Here is a 15204-nt window from a genome sequence, read left to right as displayed (position 1 = left end):
ACATTCGAGTTGATGAGTTTCTGTGCTTTTTCAATCGTAATGTATTTTTGCTTAAATTTTCAAACATTAATTTTTTTAATGATTATTATATTTTTTTCTCGATGAAAACTGATGTGACAAGTTTTATTTTCTTTGTACAAACTTATAATGGTTAAATAAATATAATTTCAGATATGTTTCATTTTAAAATAAAGTTACCCAAAATTATACATAGCGGGTTACAGTTTAAAAAAATATTAAATGAAGATGTGCTTTTAAAATGAGTACTGAACGATGTTTTATATAGTAATAGTTATTTAACGATAATTCTCAGCAAACTTAATGTACAAGTAGTCGTAAAAATCTATATGTACAAGGTTCTTAAATATGTTATCATCGCCTGATTGATTTAAGATACCAAAATATAAATTAATGTAATTACTGATCTCGCAGCGATCACAATATTATTCCATCGTTGTACGTTGGGTAACAAAACTAAACATCTGCCCATTTTTTCCCTTGAGCCTGACAATAAATGTATCAAATCACATTTTTTAAATAGTGTCTCAATTTTAAATCAATACAAATAATTTTTGAGTATCCCGCACTCAATCTGCAATGTTTTATCTTCATGTTATTGCATGGGACCGACACATTTTCGTTGCAAAACAAATCATTATTCAAAAACAGTTTTTTTTTGTAAGCGCTTCTTTTTTGGAAATATAAAAACTATTTGTCTTCAATGTTCAGGCAAGGTTGTTCTTACTAATAAACGGTTTTCAATTTTTTCACTAATTGTAATACAATAGAAAACACTGGGAGATTTTTAAATTTTACGGTTAATACTTCCACGGTAGGTAGGTACCTACGTAATATTCGAGTAGGCACGAGCACAGATATTATGGTAGGTACCTACTACCAATTACCAACACATGTGTGTGTGGCAGCCATTTCAATGCATTACATGTAAATCTCCTGGTCATATAATTTTAATTTCAACTTGATGCGCCATTTTAATAACATTAAAACCTGATCCGCGTCAAATAATCTATTTTTTATAATTAAACCTAAACATAAATCATATATTAAACATTTCACAATCGACCCTTCAGAATCACGGTCCATAAATTAATACATTATTAGCGATATAATACAATTTCCTTTAAAAACGAAACGTCACAACAGTGTTATTTATGTTGACCATATAATACAAGGAACCCACCAGGTAAAGGGTGGGAATTTAGAAATATCAAATTCAACATTTGATTACATTATAACTAACCATTCAACACTTACAGTCTCACAAATTCAATTAACTACGTAAGTTAAACAAATTACAGGACGATAATAATAATTATCTCGAGTGAACATAATATTTTATTTGTTGGTTGAAAAATAAATTAGTAGTTGCTATTCCTAGATGAAAATATGAAGTTTGTCATGACGTAAATGTGGATGAAAGAACTATATTGTACGAGAGTTAGGTGTTTGTCTGGGGTCCTTTGGGCTTGATCATCATGGACGCCTTCTTCAGGGTGTAGTCCCATCCTCTCCAACGGAACCACACGATTCCTGGAAAGATACAACAAACATCCAGATTTAAATTAATTTTCTCTACCGGCTACGATCCCAAGTTATTCATCTCTGACTTTCATATCCCTATATGTCTTACTTTAAGCCTTACACAAATTACTCTATATTATGCACGCATACATTGGGCGTGGCATGTACGTATTATACGTTGGGCTGACACACTACGCTATAATCTTCCTCAGGAGAGGGGGTCAGATTAATCGGGGGAATGTCGCGGAATATCATTTCTTTATATATATATCTATAGGTATCTGTCACTTTGACATGACGGCGCCTGGTAAATTGTTCTGACCTGGTAAATTATGCGACCCAAATTTACATGCAATTTCCATAATAGTCTGCTTATATACTTCTAGCACATCATCTCTTTAGATGTGACAGGTCTGTATGGGATTGTATTGCAAGCAATATGGATTTATATAAAACGCTTTGAACTTATAGTGTAATCAGTCACCCCCTTAAATTTTCTTCAACTCTGTCATTCCACATCTTCCTCGATCTACCTTTAGATCACTTCCACTGTAGCAACCATTTTTCATAACCATTTTTGTAACGATTTTTTTTTATATGTTTATATGTTTTCCCACATTCAATTTGTGATATATTTTTTGAATATGTCATAAGGCATATAATAAATAAAGAACAAGTATAAGTATACAATATATGAAAAAGGCTTCTATGGGTACTATCAGTAACAAAGCTTGCCGTTTAGAAGCAGCCTCCCTGTCTCTAAATATGTCGATATCCAAATTAATTCTATTCAACAGCACGATTGCCCTTCACACCCGCATGACCATTGGTAAGTGATTCCTATAAGCTGGGAGTTAAAACAGTCAATTCTACCGGTAATGAAGATAACTATCAAGAACAATGAAATGAATTCTCTCCACGACGGCCGAGTTTTCAAATCATTAACGAAACAATGATGAATAATTTAATGAATCACGAAATATGTAGCAATGAGTACATCCCTTCTAATGAATATACCCAACAGCAAGTCGGTAGGACAGATCCACGGATGGTAGCTTTTCTCTCTCAGATAGAGAAATTTCTTCTGAACTCTCTCCAACACGAGGGAGTATTTTACCCAGTGTGGGCTACAAATTACCGACCCACTCTCCTTAGAAAGGAGTTAAATAAAATTACCAGCCTATGGCAATCTTAGAGATCTACAAAACCTTACGATATTGTTATGTTCGATTAGGTCATCTAGTTCCATTTTCTAGCGTAGTTCCAAAAAGTGTTTTCGTTAAAAAACTTAAAAATTAGTTTATTCATTTTGGGAAACGCCCCATAGCTAACAACAGGATATAACCACTGGTCTTATATTAAACACGTCATGTTAAAACTCATGTAAAATAAAATTCAACTGAAATATTTATTTAATAACGTTCTTTCCACTTTAAAAAAAATATGTACCAGAATTATAAAGCCTTCTTGGTATCAATAAACCGAAAAAAACAATTAATTATACGTGCTTAATCATAGTTCCGGTCACCGTAAATAATATCCTGGAGAAATTTTGCCTTTCTTTTCGTGATTCACCCTGTGTAAATCTATTTATAATTATATAGGTAGGTAGGTCTGATGTGAATTATTTCAAAAATATATTCCGGTGGTTTCAACTGCTTGATCACTCAGTGCACTACTTTCAGGGCAACCAACCCCACTTCATGCGGTAGTCAGAAATGAGATGACGTATCCAAATTTTGACATGTCATCGTAACTTTCTCATTCCGCATTCATCATCCATAAATCTTTAAAACTCTTGCCGAGAAGTAATAAATACTTCTAAGAGATTACTGTATTGCACACACTCACAAAAACTGGAATATTTGACCAGAGTCGGTACAAATCTTTAAAACAAAGACAACACATGGAGGCTTGCGCTTTTCAAAAGAAAACGGATGTCCATCATAGATTAGGAGAAAATATAAAGGTCCGTCATATAAATAATATTGCCAAATATATTTAACGCGGTTTCTTTCAAGAATTTTGAAAATTTCATTAAATTTCAAAGCCAATTTTCAAGTTCGGTGAAAGTTCTATTCCAATTATTTTATTATTTCATTTCTATGAAGCATCTCGCCCATGATAATAACAGAACTTGAATAGGACTTTCGCGAAACTTGACTTGACGTTGAAATTTGATAAATTGTTCAAATTCTGCGAAACAACCCCTCCTTAATATCTTGGCCGGCCATGTAGTTAGAAATATCGATGTTGCTTTAACCGGCTTAACTGGTGACAAGCAGATAAGCAACAAGGAAGGTATGAACAAGATGGAGGGATGTAATTGAAGAACGGGAAAGCGTCAGATACTCAGCCGGGGTAAACAATGAAAAACATTTATTCACACCATAGACATCCAAATTAATAGACTTGCTCTAACATGTTATCTAGGTACCATTTCGACGAGCTGGAGGCAAACCACCTGACTATATGTTTGGCACCAGGAGGGTTTGAGAATGCTTTGAATAAACTACGACATCAGTCGACCACCGACAAGCACACATTAAAACAACTAGATCTTTCGCAGAAAAATAAAGTTCTTTAAAGTCAGGCAACTGTTTGCAGCACAGTCCATTGTGGGACTTTTCTGATCAGGATCTGAATGTTCGTACGCTGTTAAAGTGTCTAGCTAAATTGTTCAGGAAAATATTCAATTTTGGAAACAAACCCGAACTTTTTTTACTCGATTTGGGGTTTGTGATTAAGTTTTTTACGCAGCCAGCAATTTGCGCACCATTTGTAAAAAGGACTAGTAATTCGCAAGCAGATTTATTTTCGCGGATATTACAATGCGAGTTGCCTGTATTCTGTCAGGTCACGCCCCCTCCCCGCTCTGCGGTCTTGGTTTGTCCCCTTTTCCTGAGGGTCTAATCTATCTACTTAGATGTTTATGATTCACATCATGCTTTTGTACAGCTTGCATTCACTCTGAACATACATTTCTGCAGTCTTGTTATTGATCGAAGTTGAATTTCTCTTCTCAAGGGAACAGGAAACATATTGAAGATACGAGAAATATAATAGCGCATTGTTTTATGTTGCGGTCCCGCATAGCGTGACATAACAATGACAACTAAATCATTGAACGGAACAGATTATATATTATTCGATCTGACCAAAAATCGTTTTAAAAATTAACTTAAATACTGTTTTGAGAGAATATAACATAATGTTATAAAAGTTATAAATATAGTAAAATGTAGGTACATTGTCTCGCGGTTAATGCAATGTTAATACCACTACGAAGGAACATAATACAATGTTTATAACAATACCTACTAATAAAGTAGAATATCATTGTCTCGCGGTTGGTCCAATGATAAAATAACTTAGAAAGAATAGATTTTTTTTAATATTAGGCATTGAATGTACATAGGTACCTTGTCTCGTGGTGAGATACTGAGAACCGCATATGCAAGTAAAGGAATACTATAAAAGTGTTGAATATAGTAGAATTAATGTATTTAGGTAGCTTGTCTCGCAATGAGATCCTAGGATCGTGAAGGTAAGTAAAGGAATATAATAAAATATTTATAACAGCTTTGAATAGTGTAGAATGAACGTATGTAAGTACCTTGTCTCGCGGTGAGATCCTGAGGGTCGTGCAAGTAGAGCCCATTGAGCCCCCTGCCGCAACTCTTCCACCACCATCCGCCCTTCAGCATCGAGGCACAATTCAGTGACGATCTGTCGTTATCTCTGAAAGTTTACAAAATATTGAATAACGTTGAATATTTTTTACCATATGCACATATAAAATAAGTTTAAATGATAATTAGAACCGCCAGATACATAAAATTGAAATGAAATAAAATGAGCATTTGAAACAAGTGGGCCTTTACGGACGTTAAATAAGTTTAAATAATAATTTATTTATTTATTTTGTAAGAAACAAACAGCATTTATATAATATACAATGATAGATTTGTGGAAATTAAATTTTTATTTATTTATTTATAATGTATTACAAAAAACATGGTAAGTAACACATTATTCCCAATGAGTTGAGATAAAACTCATTACGGGAAGTACAGACACATAAAATACATTTTACAAGGATATTACACTTTTAAAAAAATACAACATATTGAAAAGGAAAAGAAAAATAAATAAAAAAGGAAAAATACTTTGTTAAGAATAGAGATTTTAGAAATACTGAGAGACATCTATACACATGAAACATAGTAAACCAACATATGAAAGCGAGCGAAAATTCACTGGTTTAAAAACATTTTCAGGAAATAATCTTTAAGCGTTTTAACTAATATTTTTTTGTTAGTTACTGATTGCTTTATTTCATTAGGTAATGCATTGTATTGTCTATATGCAATATATTGTAATGAGTTAATACCAAATTTTGTTGTGTGGGTAGACGATGCTAGGTGTATTAGATTTTGGGACCGTGTTTTGTGCTGGTGTATGTCTGAATTAAATGCTGGTTTGATGTTAGTGTGTGAGGATCTATGTATGATTTGTAATATTGTACAAGTGATATTGTATTTAGGTAGAACCGTAAAAGGAAGTATGTTTGTCTTTAAATATATATCTTTGATATGTATATCCCACGGTAGACGGTAGATATTCCTTATTGCTCGATTTTGAATCACTTGTATTTCTGATATTTGTTTTTTAGTAATAGTGCCCCAGATACTAACTAAATAACTCAGATGGGAGTGAATCATCGCATAGTATGTGGCCCTTAGTAGAGATGTAGAGAGAAGACCTTGGAGTCGGTACAGTACGCCGGTTATTGGGGATATTTTAGATTTCACATGCTCAACATGGGAATTCCACGAAAGTTTAGAGTCTATTAATAGCCCTAAATATTTCGTGACTTCTATATTTTGGAGCTTCTCAGTTCCAAGTGTGATATTCATTGGCACATAATCCTTATTACCGAAAGTTAGGTAGTGCGTTTTTTTTATATTGAGGCTCAATTTATTAATACGCAGCCAATTAGCTAGAATTGAGACATCTACATTCATTTGAGACTCCAGGTCACTCAGGCTTGTACTGTGATAATAGATTACAGTGTCATCCGCATAAAGTTGGAGGTTTCCAGAGATACCACATTTAGTTATGTCATTGACATATAGCAAGAAAAGCAGAGGCCCAAGAATTGATCCCTGTGGCACTCCACATGTGATTTTACCTAAGCCACTCGAGACACCTTTGACTTCAACAAGACAAAATCTATCATCTAAGTAGCTTCGGAGGAGATTTAGGGGCTTCCCAACAATTCCCAAATATTCCAATTTCTTTAAGAGTATTTCATGATCGACCGTATCAAAGGCTTTTTTGAGATCTATAAATATGGCTGCCACATATTCACCCTGGTCTATATACTGTTGAAGGTTGGAGATAAAATCAAAGGCGGCACATTGAGTACTAGAATTTTTCCGAAAGCCATATTGTTGTGGTGTAAGGATATTATTCGCAGATATGTATTTTAGGAGTCTATCTTTGATTATGGTCTCAAATACTTTTGAAAAAACCGATAGAAGTGATATAGGACGGTAGTTAGAGATACATGTTTTACAGTCTCCTTTGTGTATAGGTATTATCTTCGTTAACTTTAATTCATTTGGAAACTTTCCCGAGGACAGTGACCAATTAAAAAGTTCTGTAAGGTGACCCGCTAATTCTTCTTTACAAGTCTTAAGAACTGATGGTGTTACTCCATCGAGTCCCGGTGCTGCTTTCAGCTTAGTTTTAGAGATGATCCTCAGTACCTCATCTTTGTTTGTCCTAGCCATGTACAAGGATTGGCAAGCCTTCGGTTCCACAAAAACGGTATTACAGTCATCCGGGAATGACGGAATGATAGCTGCTAGCTTTTTTCCTATTGAGAGAAAAAACTCATTAAATGCGGATGCTATTTGGCTCGGATCCTTAATTACGCAGTCATTTACCACGAGGGATTCTATTTCGTTAGTTGGTTTATGTGTTCGGTTTGATAGAATAGAGTTTATGATTTTCCAGGTTTTAGTGGGGTTATTTTGGTTTTGTTGAAAGCTGTTCGCATAATATTTGTGTTTTAGATTTCGCCTATAATTAGTAATGGTATTTCTCAATCTCTTTTTAAGTGTTACAAGAGTAAGATTACCAGGGTCTTGTTTCCACTGCTTGTGAATCTGGTTTCGTTCTTTGATTAATGTATTTAATTTGGAATCAAACCACGGAGTATTCAGTTGTACCCGACTTCTTAATCCTGTTTTTGGTGTAGTTGTACCTGATTCTATTGCCTTTTTAATGTGATAATTGAAACTTTTAAAAGGGTCTTCTGAGTTGCTTAAGTTGATCGTGAAATTGTTATCAAGAAGATAGGATTTTACTGACATACTGTTGATGATAGGTCTCGTAATCCGGGATTTGGTTCTATTATTAAAACATTTTTTTAAGTTGTTCTTATAATCAACAATAAGTATATTATGGTCACTAAGTGGATCATCAATATTCGATATACTAGTCTGAATGTTTTGCCTATTTGATAAGATGTGATCTATTAAGGTGCAGCTTGTATCAGTGACTCTCGTGGGAAATGTTTTGTTATGTATTGAAAAATTGTAAGATTGTAAGATGTTGCAAAAATTTAATGAAGAATGTGTGGATATGGATATGTCAATGTTAAAGTCTCCGAATATTAATGTATCTTGTCTACTTTCGTTCAGTATTTTTTCTAGATGTATTAGAAAATCCTGCATATTTGTGTTGGGTTTTCGATAGATAGCATAGATGTTAACTGGTTTCCTATCACTGCTACTAAGCGTTATACCTAAAAAGGAATTTTCATTTGAGAAATTTTCAATAATTGCACACTTCATAGTATCAATCACATATATTGCTACGCCGCCTCCTCCTTCGTTGGGGCGAGAAGAAAAAACACTTTTGTAACCATTCAGGGAGTAAAACTTTTCCTCTCCAATCTTAAGCCACGTTTCCGTAATGACGAGCACGTGTACAATGTACCGCGAACTTCTTACTTTTTCTTCGATCTCATCAAACTTATTACGGATGCTTCTCGCGTTCATATACATTATTCGTAGACAGTTCGTCACGGGATTATAATTCTCGATGGTGAGGCACTTATGCTCATGTATGTTACACTCCATAATCTATAGTTGCAAGGTCGTTCTTGAGTGCAGCGATGTAGGCCGGGCAGTTGTCCCTATCTCCAGTTGAGTGATCAGCAGGCTTACCAAATCTGGTGCATGTCGCGCAAACTGGTTTGATGGTGGAATTTGGGCAGGACTCACCAGTATGATTCTGTTGAGTTTAGTTTAAATATACAAGTTAACTGACGTCAAGCCACAGAAGTTTCTTATGTTAAAGTGCATTAGAAATGAAGTTTTAGTATCTTAAAATTAATTTGGTGTTAAAGGAAGGGGAGAGGAAGGGGAAAATAGGAAGAAGATAGGAGATGCTGCCGATACATTCCATACTCTCATATTATTAATCGATCGTATGCATTACTTCATATCGATATTTCTTTAGGTTATTACCAAAAATGTCAATGCTGTAAAATTTTGTATTATATTGTGCACATATACGAGGAATTGGGGAATTTTTTTGTTTGTTCTGCAAGAGGGTAGATAAAATAAATCAGATTGTCGGGTTGATCTAGACGGAATATGAAGATTTATTAATAATTTATATAATAATAATTCTCCTGTTGGAAATATAAGGGCCCAGATACATACGCGAGCCGAGCTGCCGAGCTGAACCTCAACTTATGGGAAAGAACCGAAACCACCGCTTGCAGTTGCTTCGTTCCTTTTCCGTAATTCGTGGCTCAGTACGCGTTTCGTTTCGCAAATGTATACGTAACATAAGATAACTATATTCTCATACATTTAGCAATATGATAAGACAAGTTAAATAAAAAGCAGATCTCGCTTAATGTTTAATCATACCAGTTTGATAAGCGCATGGACGCGCTCTTGTGGAATAAAAACTTAGAAATAATGATTATATTTACTAATCGTTCTAGATTATACAGGGTTTCCCAATAAGAGGTGTTATTTTGAATAGCCCGCTATTTCGGTTGATGTTACTTTTGAAGCTGTCATTTTTTGACATTTGATAAGTAGAAACTGCGTCATTGATAAAAATGGAACGATACACGATTCAACAACGCATTGAAATTATTAAAATTCACTTGAGTGAATCAAATGCAAATCATCTTGAGAGATGACGCCCATTTCCACCTCGGTGGCTTCGTCAACAAGCAAAATTGTCGCATCTGGGGCTCAAAAACCCCAAGAGTTATTGTTGAAAAGCCTCTCTATCCTCAACGTGTGACTGTTTGGTGCAGTTTATGATCCGGTGGAGTCATTGGATCTTACTTTTTCGAAAATGAGGCTGGAGCAACAGTTACGGTGAATGTATTGCGCTATCGAGAGATGATTAGTGATTTTGTATGGCCGGAATTGGATGGTATTGATCTGGACAACATTTACTTTCATCAAGACGGCGCTATGTGCCACACAAGCAACGAAACCATTGATCTTTTACGATTGAATATCAAAATAACACCTCTTATTGAAAAACCATGTTTTATGTTGTACATTAAAAAAAAATTATCGACCATCAGAAGAACAACTAATGGTGTTTGTTTTAGATAATGTTTAATTCAACACCGATCATATAATAACTCGTAAATATAATGAGTAATGCAAAAGCGGTTGTAGAACTACTTCATATAAATGTTAGATGATTTAGTTTCGTCATCGGCGCAACTGCTGGAATCGTAGAACCACAACGCGCACCTAATCAATAATCTCCAATAATAATTTTCAATTAGTTGTGGGAAATATTATAATGATGGTGTTGTTTATGATATGCAGGATTTGAATCACGTACAAATTGCTTTGGAGTAGTACATAATACCAAATGTGATTACATATGTATATATATACAAAACTTAACATAAACACGTACCGGTTATTTATAAGATTTGTCACAAACATAAAGGTTTATTTAGCATCTTAATATTGTACATTTTAGGGTAAAATATTTATAAAAAAGATAATTTGGCAGATAAAACCAAATTAATTATCTTTAAATACATCTTTTTGAATTTCGAATTTTTTTGAATGAATAAATAAAAAATGAATGAATAAATGAAAAATGAATGAATGAATGAAATGAAATCTTGGATGTGCAAATTATCCCACTTTCCGGCATTCGATCGAGCTGAAACTCAGATTCGTTGTCGATGAAAATGCTTTTAATCAACTTTTGTTAGCACCCATGCACCCACACGTATTTCTATAAAATTGGATGACATAATAAACGTTTTCATCAGTTAATATACGAAATAATTTTCGGTACCATCTGATCGGGATTTGGCTAAGTGTTAGCGGTGTCAAATGCTAGTGATATCAGTTTAGTCAGTTCCTGGGGAGGAAGGTTTAATCCTCAGTCAAACCAAAAATATGTGTATGTATATATACAGATATTTAAATATCAAAATTCACAGTAGTTAAGAGCCTGTTCGTGGGGAGGAAGGTTCAATCCTCAGTAAAAAAATAAGAAATTCTATAGTAAGAAACTGCTTATTTGTTGGTTGTACTTTTACGGTGTAATTTCCGGACAAATATTTAATTATTAACTAATTATAATAGGAATATCATTTAAAAGCTAGTGAAGAACCATTGGAGTGATTTGAAAAGCAATTATTTTCAAAAATAAAATAAAAAGTTTTTGCATTCATTTTCCGATTTAACAATTTTAATTCTTTTATAACTGACAACTTTATTGGTTTAATGACTAAAAAAAGTGCGAATAAATCTATCTACGAGATTTCGGAAAATAATATCTTACTGGAGAATGTTCGTAAATGTATTATTACTAACCTAATTTATTAACGCGAGGAAACCTCGCTCTTATTAAGAAATTTATTGAAATTAGATATAATTATTGGTTTCTTGAAATACCAAGTGTATTTATGAATATTATTTAGTCGTGTCATAAAGAAGAAGAGAAATAGTACAATCTGAAGTTATCACAAACCTGTTGTACGTAGAGAAAGGACTGTTGTTGGATCCGTACCAGGGATCATTGAGTGAGTCTCCAGCATTGCCTTCGTAGCCGTCTATTTCAAGTTTGTAATATTCGCTTTCGGAATATATCTTGAAATGTGAATATTGTGCATATCTGAAACGGGAAAATCTCGATTAATAAACAGCAATAGTAATTATGAATTATGGTATTTATGGCCGTGCTGTGCAGATTTACTGGGATCGAATTAAATGCGGCAGATCGTTGGAAATAGAACGGCGTAAACAAGGAGCCAAGGTCTTTGAAAGGCTGAAAGGAAATACCTGTTTGACGAAGTAACTTAGAAAGAATCTTCTCTATTCACCCACGTCTGTATCTTCTTACATGTCTATAATATATTAAAGAACGCATTTAATGATTGAGTTAAGACGAGACAATGCCCTAAAATAAAGCCAGTATCTTAACGACGTTAGTGAAACAGCCGTGCATAAAAATAAGCGACGCGCGGCTGTGGTGTGTTGAATAGACCAGCAGTTGAATTTCCTCTATCAAATCTCTAAAATAAATTGGGAATATTTACGACCATAAGTGATGAAGTCGTGTAAAAACCATATTTGGTGCGTGGCCCAGCATAATGGACTGACCTATGGTCGACTTTGCCCGAGCATGCAGGCCTAGAAAATCCTAATTTACGAAGTTACCAACTCAAGACTAAAATCTCAAATGTTTCTAGAGGGATCCCTACGGATGCAAGTTACTTGTGTTAAAGATTTATTAAAAACAGAACCTCAACTTTAAAATATTTTATATAACGTTTTTCAACTATAGATGTAAACACCAGATTTTATTTTTCTAGACGATGAATTTGTAACATCCCAATGGATCCCTCTAAAAAAATTGAGATATTAGTAAAACTTTTATTAAAAATAATTAAAATGAAACAGATTTTCTGGGCTTGCAAGGGGAAAGCCGACCATAGGTCCGTCCGTAACGCCGGGCTGCTCGCCGAATATTGTTTTTACACGACTTCATCACTTATGACGTTAAGATTCTCAATTTCTTTTAGAGATTTGATAGGGCGAATTCAATCGCATTTTTGTGCACGGCTACTTCACATTTTACACGGATTTATTTCAGCCTATTAGTCTAGTCTTAAACAGAATGTGGGATAACACAATAATGTACAAAATGCCGACGAAAAAGTGAATTGATAACAAATTGCTGATATTTTTTAATACATGAATTACGGGAAAATGTTATTAATAGTTTGTTTATATTCTATTGTAGTTTTCCGCCAATTTTAGTTTAGATAATAATTCATGTTATTTAGTGTCTATTAGATTATAGTATAAATGTTCGGTTGGCATCAGTCGACAATCATATATTGACATCTTAAACTTGAAATAAGGAAAATATATGAGCAAGTGGTTGAGAGGTGTATTGCGAACTAGTGAATTTTCCGCGAATACACTTTCTTTTTAATGAATGAATACTTCCTGGGTGTGCTGCGGTATTACAGCATTAACTCGCACTTTGAGAAGATGGTAGTAGTAAATTCTCGACCATATTTGGTGTTGACAGGAGTGGTTTTTTGCCTCTCAACTCTCAAGATGATTCATCAATATATAATATACGTAGGTCTGATCCAGACCAAAAGACCAATTTTAAATTTTATCTGATAAACAAACATTGATGTATCGGAAATGGTTATTTAACAATTGTGTAAAATATAAATACTTTGATTAGTAAGGTGAAATGTATAATGCGCATTGCCAACCTCTTATTTCCTTCGAAGTCTTCGAGTTCGACACGCAGCATGTAATCCTCGTTATTGGTGAGCATGTAGATGTTCTCGTTACCAAGCCAGAACTCCTTGCCTGGATCCCCAAAGCCGTTCTTGTAGTCGGCCCAGTCCCTGTTGAAGTTCTCTGACGGGATGCCAAAGTCGTCTCGACGTTGGATAACCTGAAGTTTGCAAGAATTTGCTTAGGAAATTGGCCGAAAATTGGCATTATTGTGCGGCCTAAATAAGGAATAAAGGAATGTAGGAAATTTGGTGAATTACCGTCTTATTTAAATAATAGAGAATGAGATAGGTCTTTTAAAAAAATAGTACAAAGAATATTGGGAGCCACCTCTGGGCTGGATACCAAAAACACTTGAAAAACCTACTTGCGCCCTCCTGGCACCTCTGTGCAAAGGAGGGCGGTCCGTCTGATTGACAATCCGTTGTTAACAGAAAAATTGCCATCTCTATTGCAAAGATGCAATCTATGTAGGCTGAGTCTGTTCATCAGGTATTTCAAAGGAGCTTGCTTTAATGATCTAGCAGCATTATTCCGCGTGCACCAGTGCATATACGCGAAACTCGACGGTCACGAGCGGAACGCTAGTTCACAGTTGATTTTGGTTTCACGAAAACGGGCTGTTTCTTCGACTCTTTTTTTTGTATAAATCGACTCGTATATGGTATGAGCTGTTTTTCCTTCACTACCCGCATTAATAAATCTCTTCCTACAACCCTTACATCAACCCGCTTCAACAAATGTTTGCCCAAATCGGGTGGCGATATTGTTCGCCTGTCTTTAATCTCGTGTCTCGGTGAGGTGTCACACAAAAATAGGTATAAGTGCTTTCTATACTTTTTAAAATTTGATGTATTTTGCATCCAGACGAAAATATCTGGTTGCTTACAATCTTAATTGTTCCCATCTCCTGTATTTCCCACATCATTTATAGACTCATCGTTAGCTGTGTGAAGATTTGAACGGTTTGAAATCTAAAGAGTGTGCGTAATGAATATGTAGTGCCTGAATTAAAATTAAGATTCATGGTTTACAAGTAAAGTTTCCCGAATCATATTGCTATTCTTCCGGATACCTTCAATTATCACAACAATACATATTGTTCTTATCTCGTGAGATGTGGGTAAAACCAATACCGACTGGGCACAACACCTAAAACTTTTAATTCCAATTGTAAATTAAACAAAACATCATTAATTCCCAAAAGCCAACACGTTGACCTACTGCTACTCGGATGTGCGCCCAGAAATAAGACGTGCGATTGTAATTATCTGCGGTGATTATAATTTTAAATGCGGGTATAATTAAGAAAATAAATTGCATTAAGAATGATGCAGGTACGTCTATTGTTTTTAAATCTAATTTTTTCTGCTTCCGTCGATTGTGCTGCCAAAACGGATGGGAGAGGTTCTCACAGATTCAGTATAAAGTGCGTAGTATTTTAATAACCGAGGCAACTTGTAGGTACACGTATACTACCCAGTGAAGAGTATAAATATTATGATTTCCTTGCGTCTGGCCATTGAAAGATAGTATAGTGCCTAGTCTCATAAATAATAAATGAAAATATGTCGGTGCATGGGTAGATATATTTATGATTTAACAAGATATATTTGAAAGAAGGGCATCAGACACTATTCCAACTGTCTGGAAGATCCAGGGTAACTTAGGAATTTCGGGATAGTTAGCTCTCTAAGCCTTTCAATTCAGATCTGTTCGTTAAATAAAACTAAGGATGGGTGTTTTCGCAGAATTTGAACAATTCATCAAATTTCAAAGCTGGTTTGTAAGTTCTGAGAAAGTTTCATTTAAG

The 15204-nt window shown here is 34.6% G+C and overlaps 1 protein-coding gene across 1 annotated transcript in view; it reads right to left on the bottom strand.

Moving 5' to 3' along the window:
* Positions 1-18: 18 nt before the first annotated feature.
* The window catches only part of LOC149412257 (uncharacterized), a 170927-nt gene continuing 155741 nt past the window's right edge, over positions 19-15204 (bottom strand). Inside the window, exons 5-8 of the mRNA XM_089646072.1 lie at positions 13364-13551; positions 11599-11742; positions 5159-5283; positions 19-1551 (exon numbers count right to left, since the gene is read on the bottom strand). Coding sequence (XP_089502198.1) covers positions 1460-1551; positions 5159-5283; positions 11599-11742; positions 13364-13551 — 549 coding nt within the window. The 3' untranslated portion in view covers positions 19-1459. The remainder of the gene's footprint in view (positions 1552-5158; positions 5284-11598; positions 11743-13363; positions 13552-15204) is intronic.

The sequence above is a fragment of the Hesperophylax consimilis genome, chromosome 23 (genome assembly GCF_061612785.1).
Source record: "Hesperophylax consimilis isolate HC1 chromosome 23, BYU_Hcon_1.0, whole genome shotgun sequence".
Taxonomy (NCBI): domain Eukaryota; kingdom Metazoa; phylum Arthropoda; class Insecta; order Trichoptera; family Limnephilidae; genus Hesperophylax; species Hesperophylax consimilis.
This window is presented reverse-complemented; position numbering and strand designations above follow the sequence as displayed.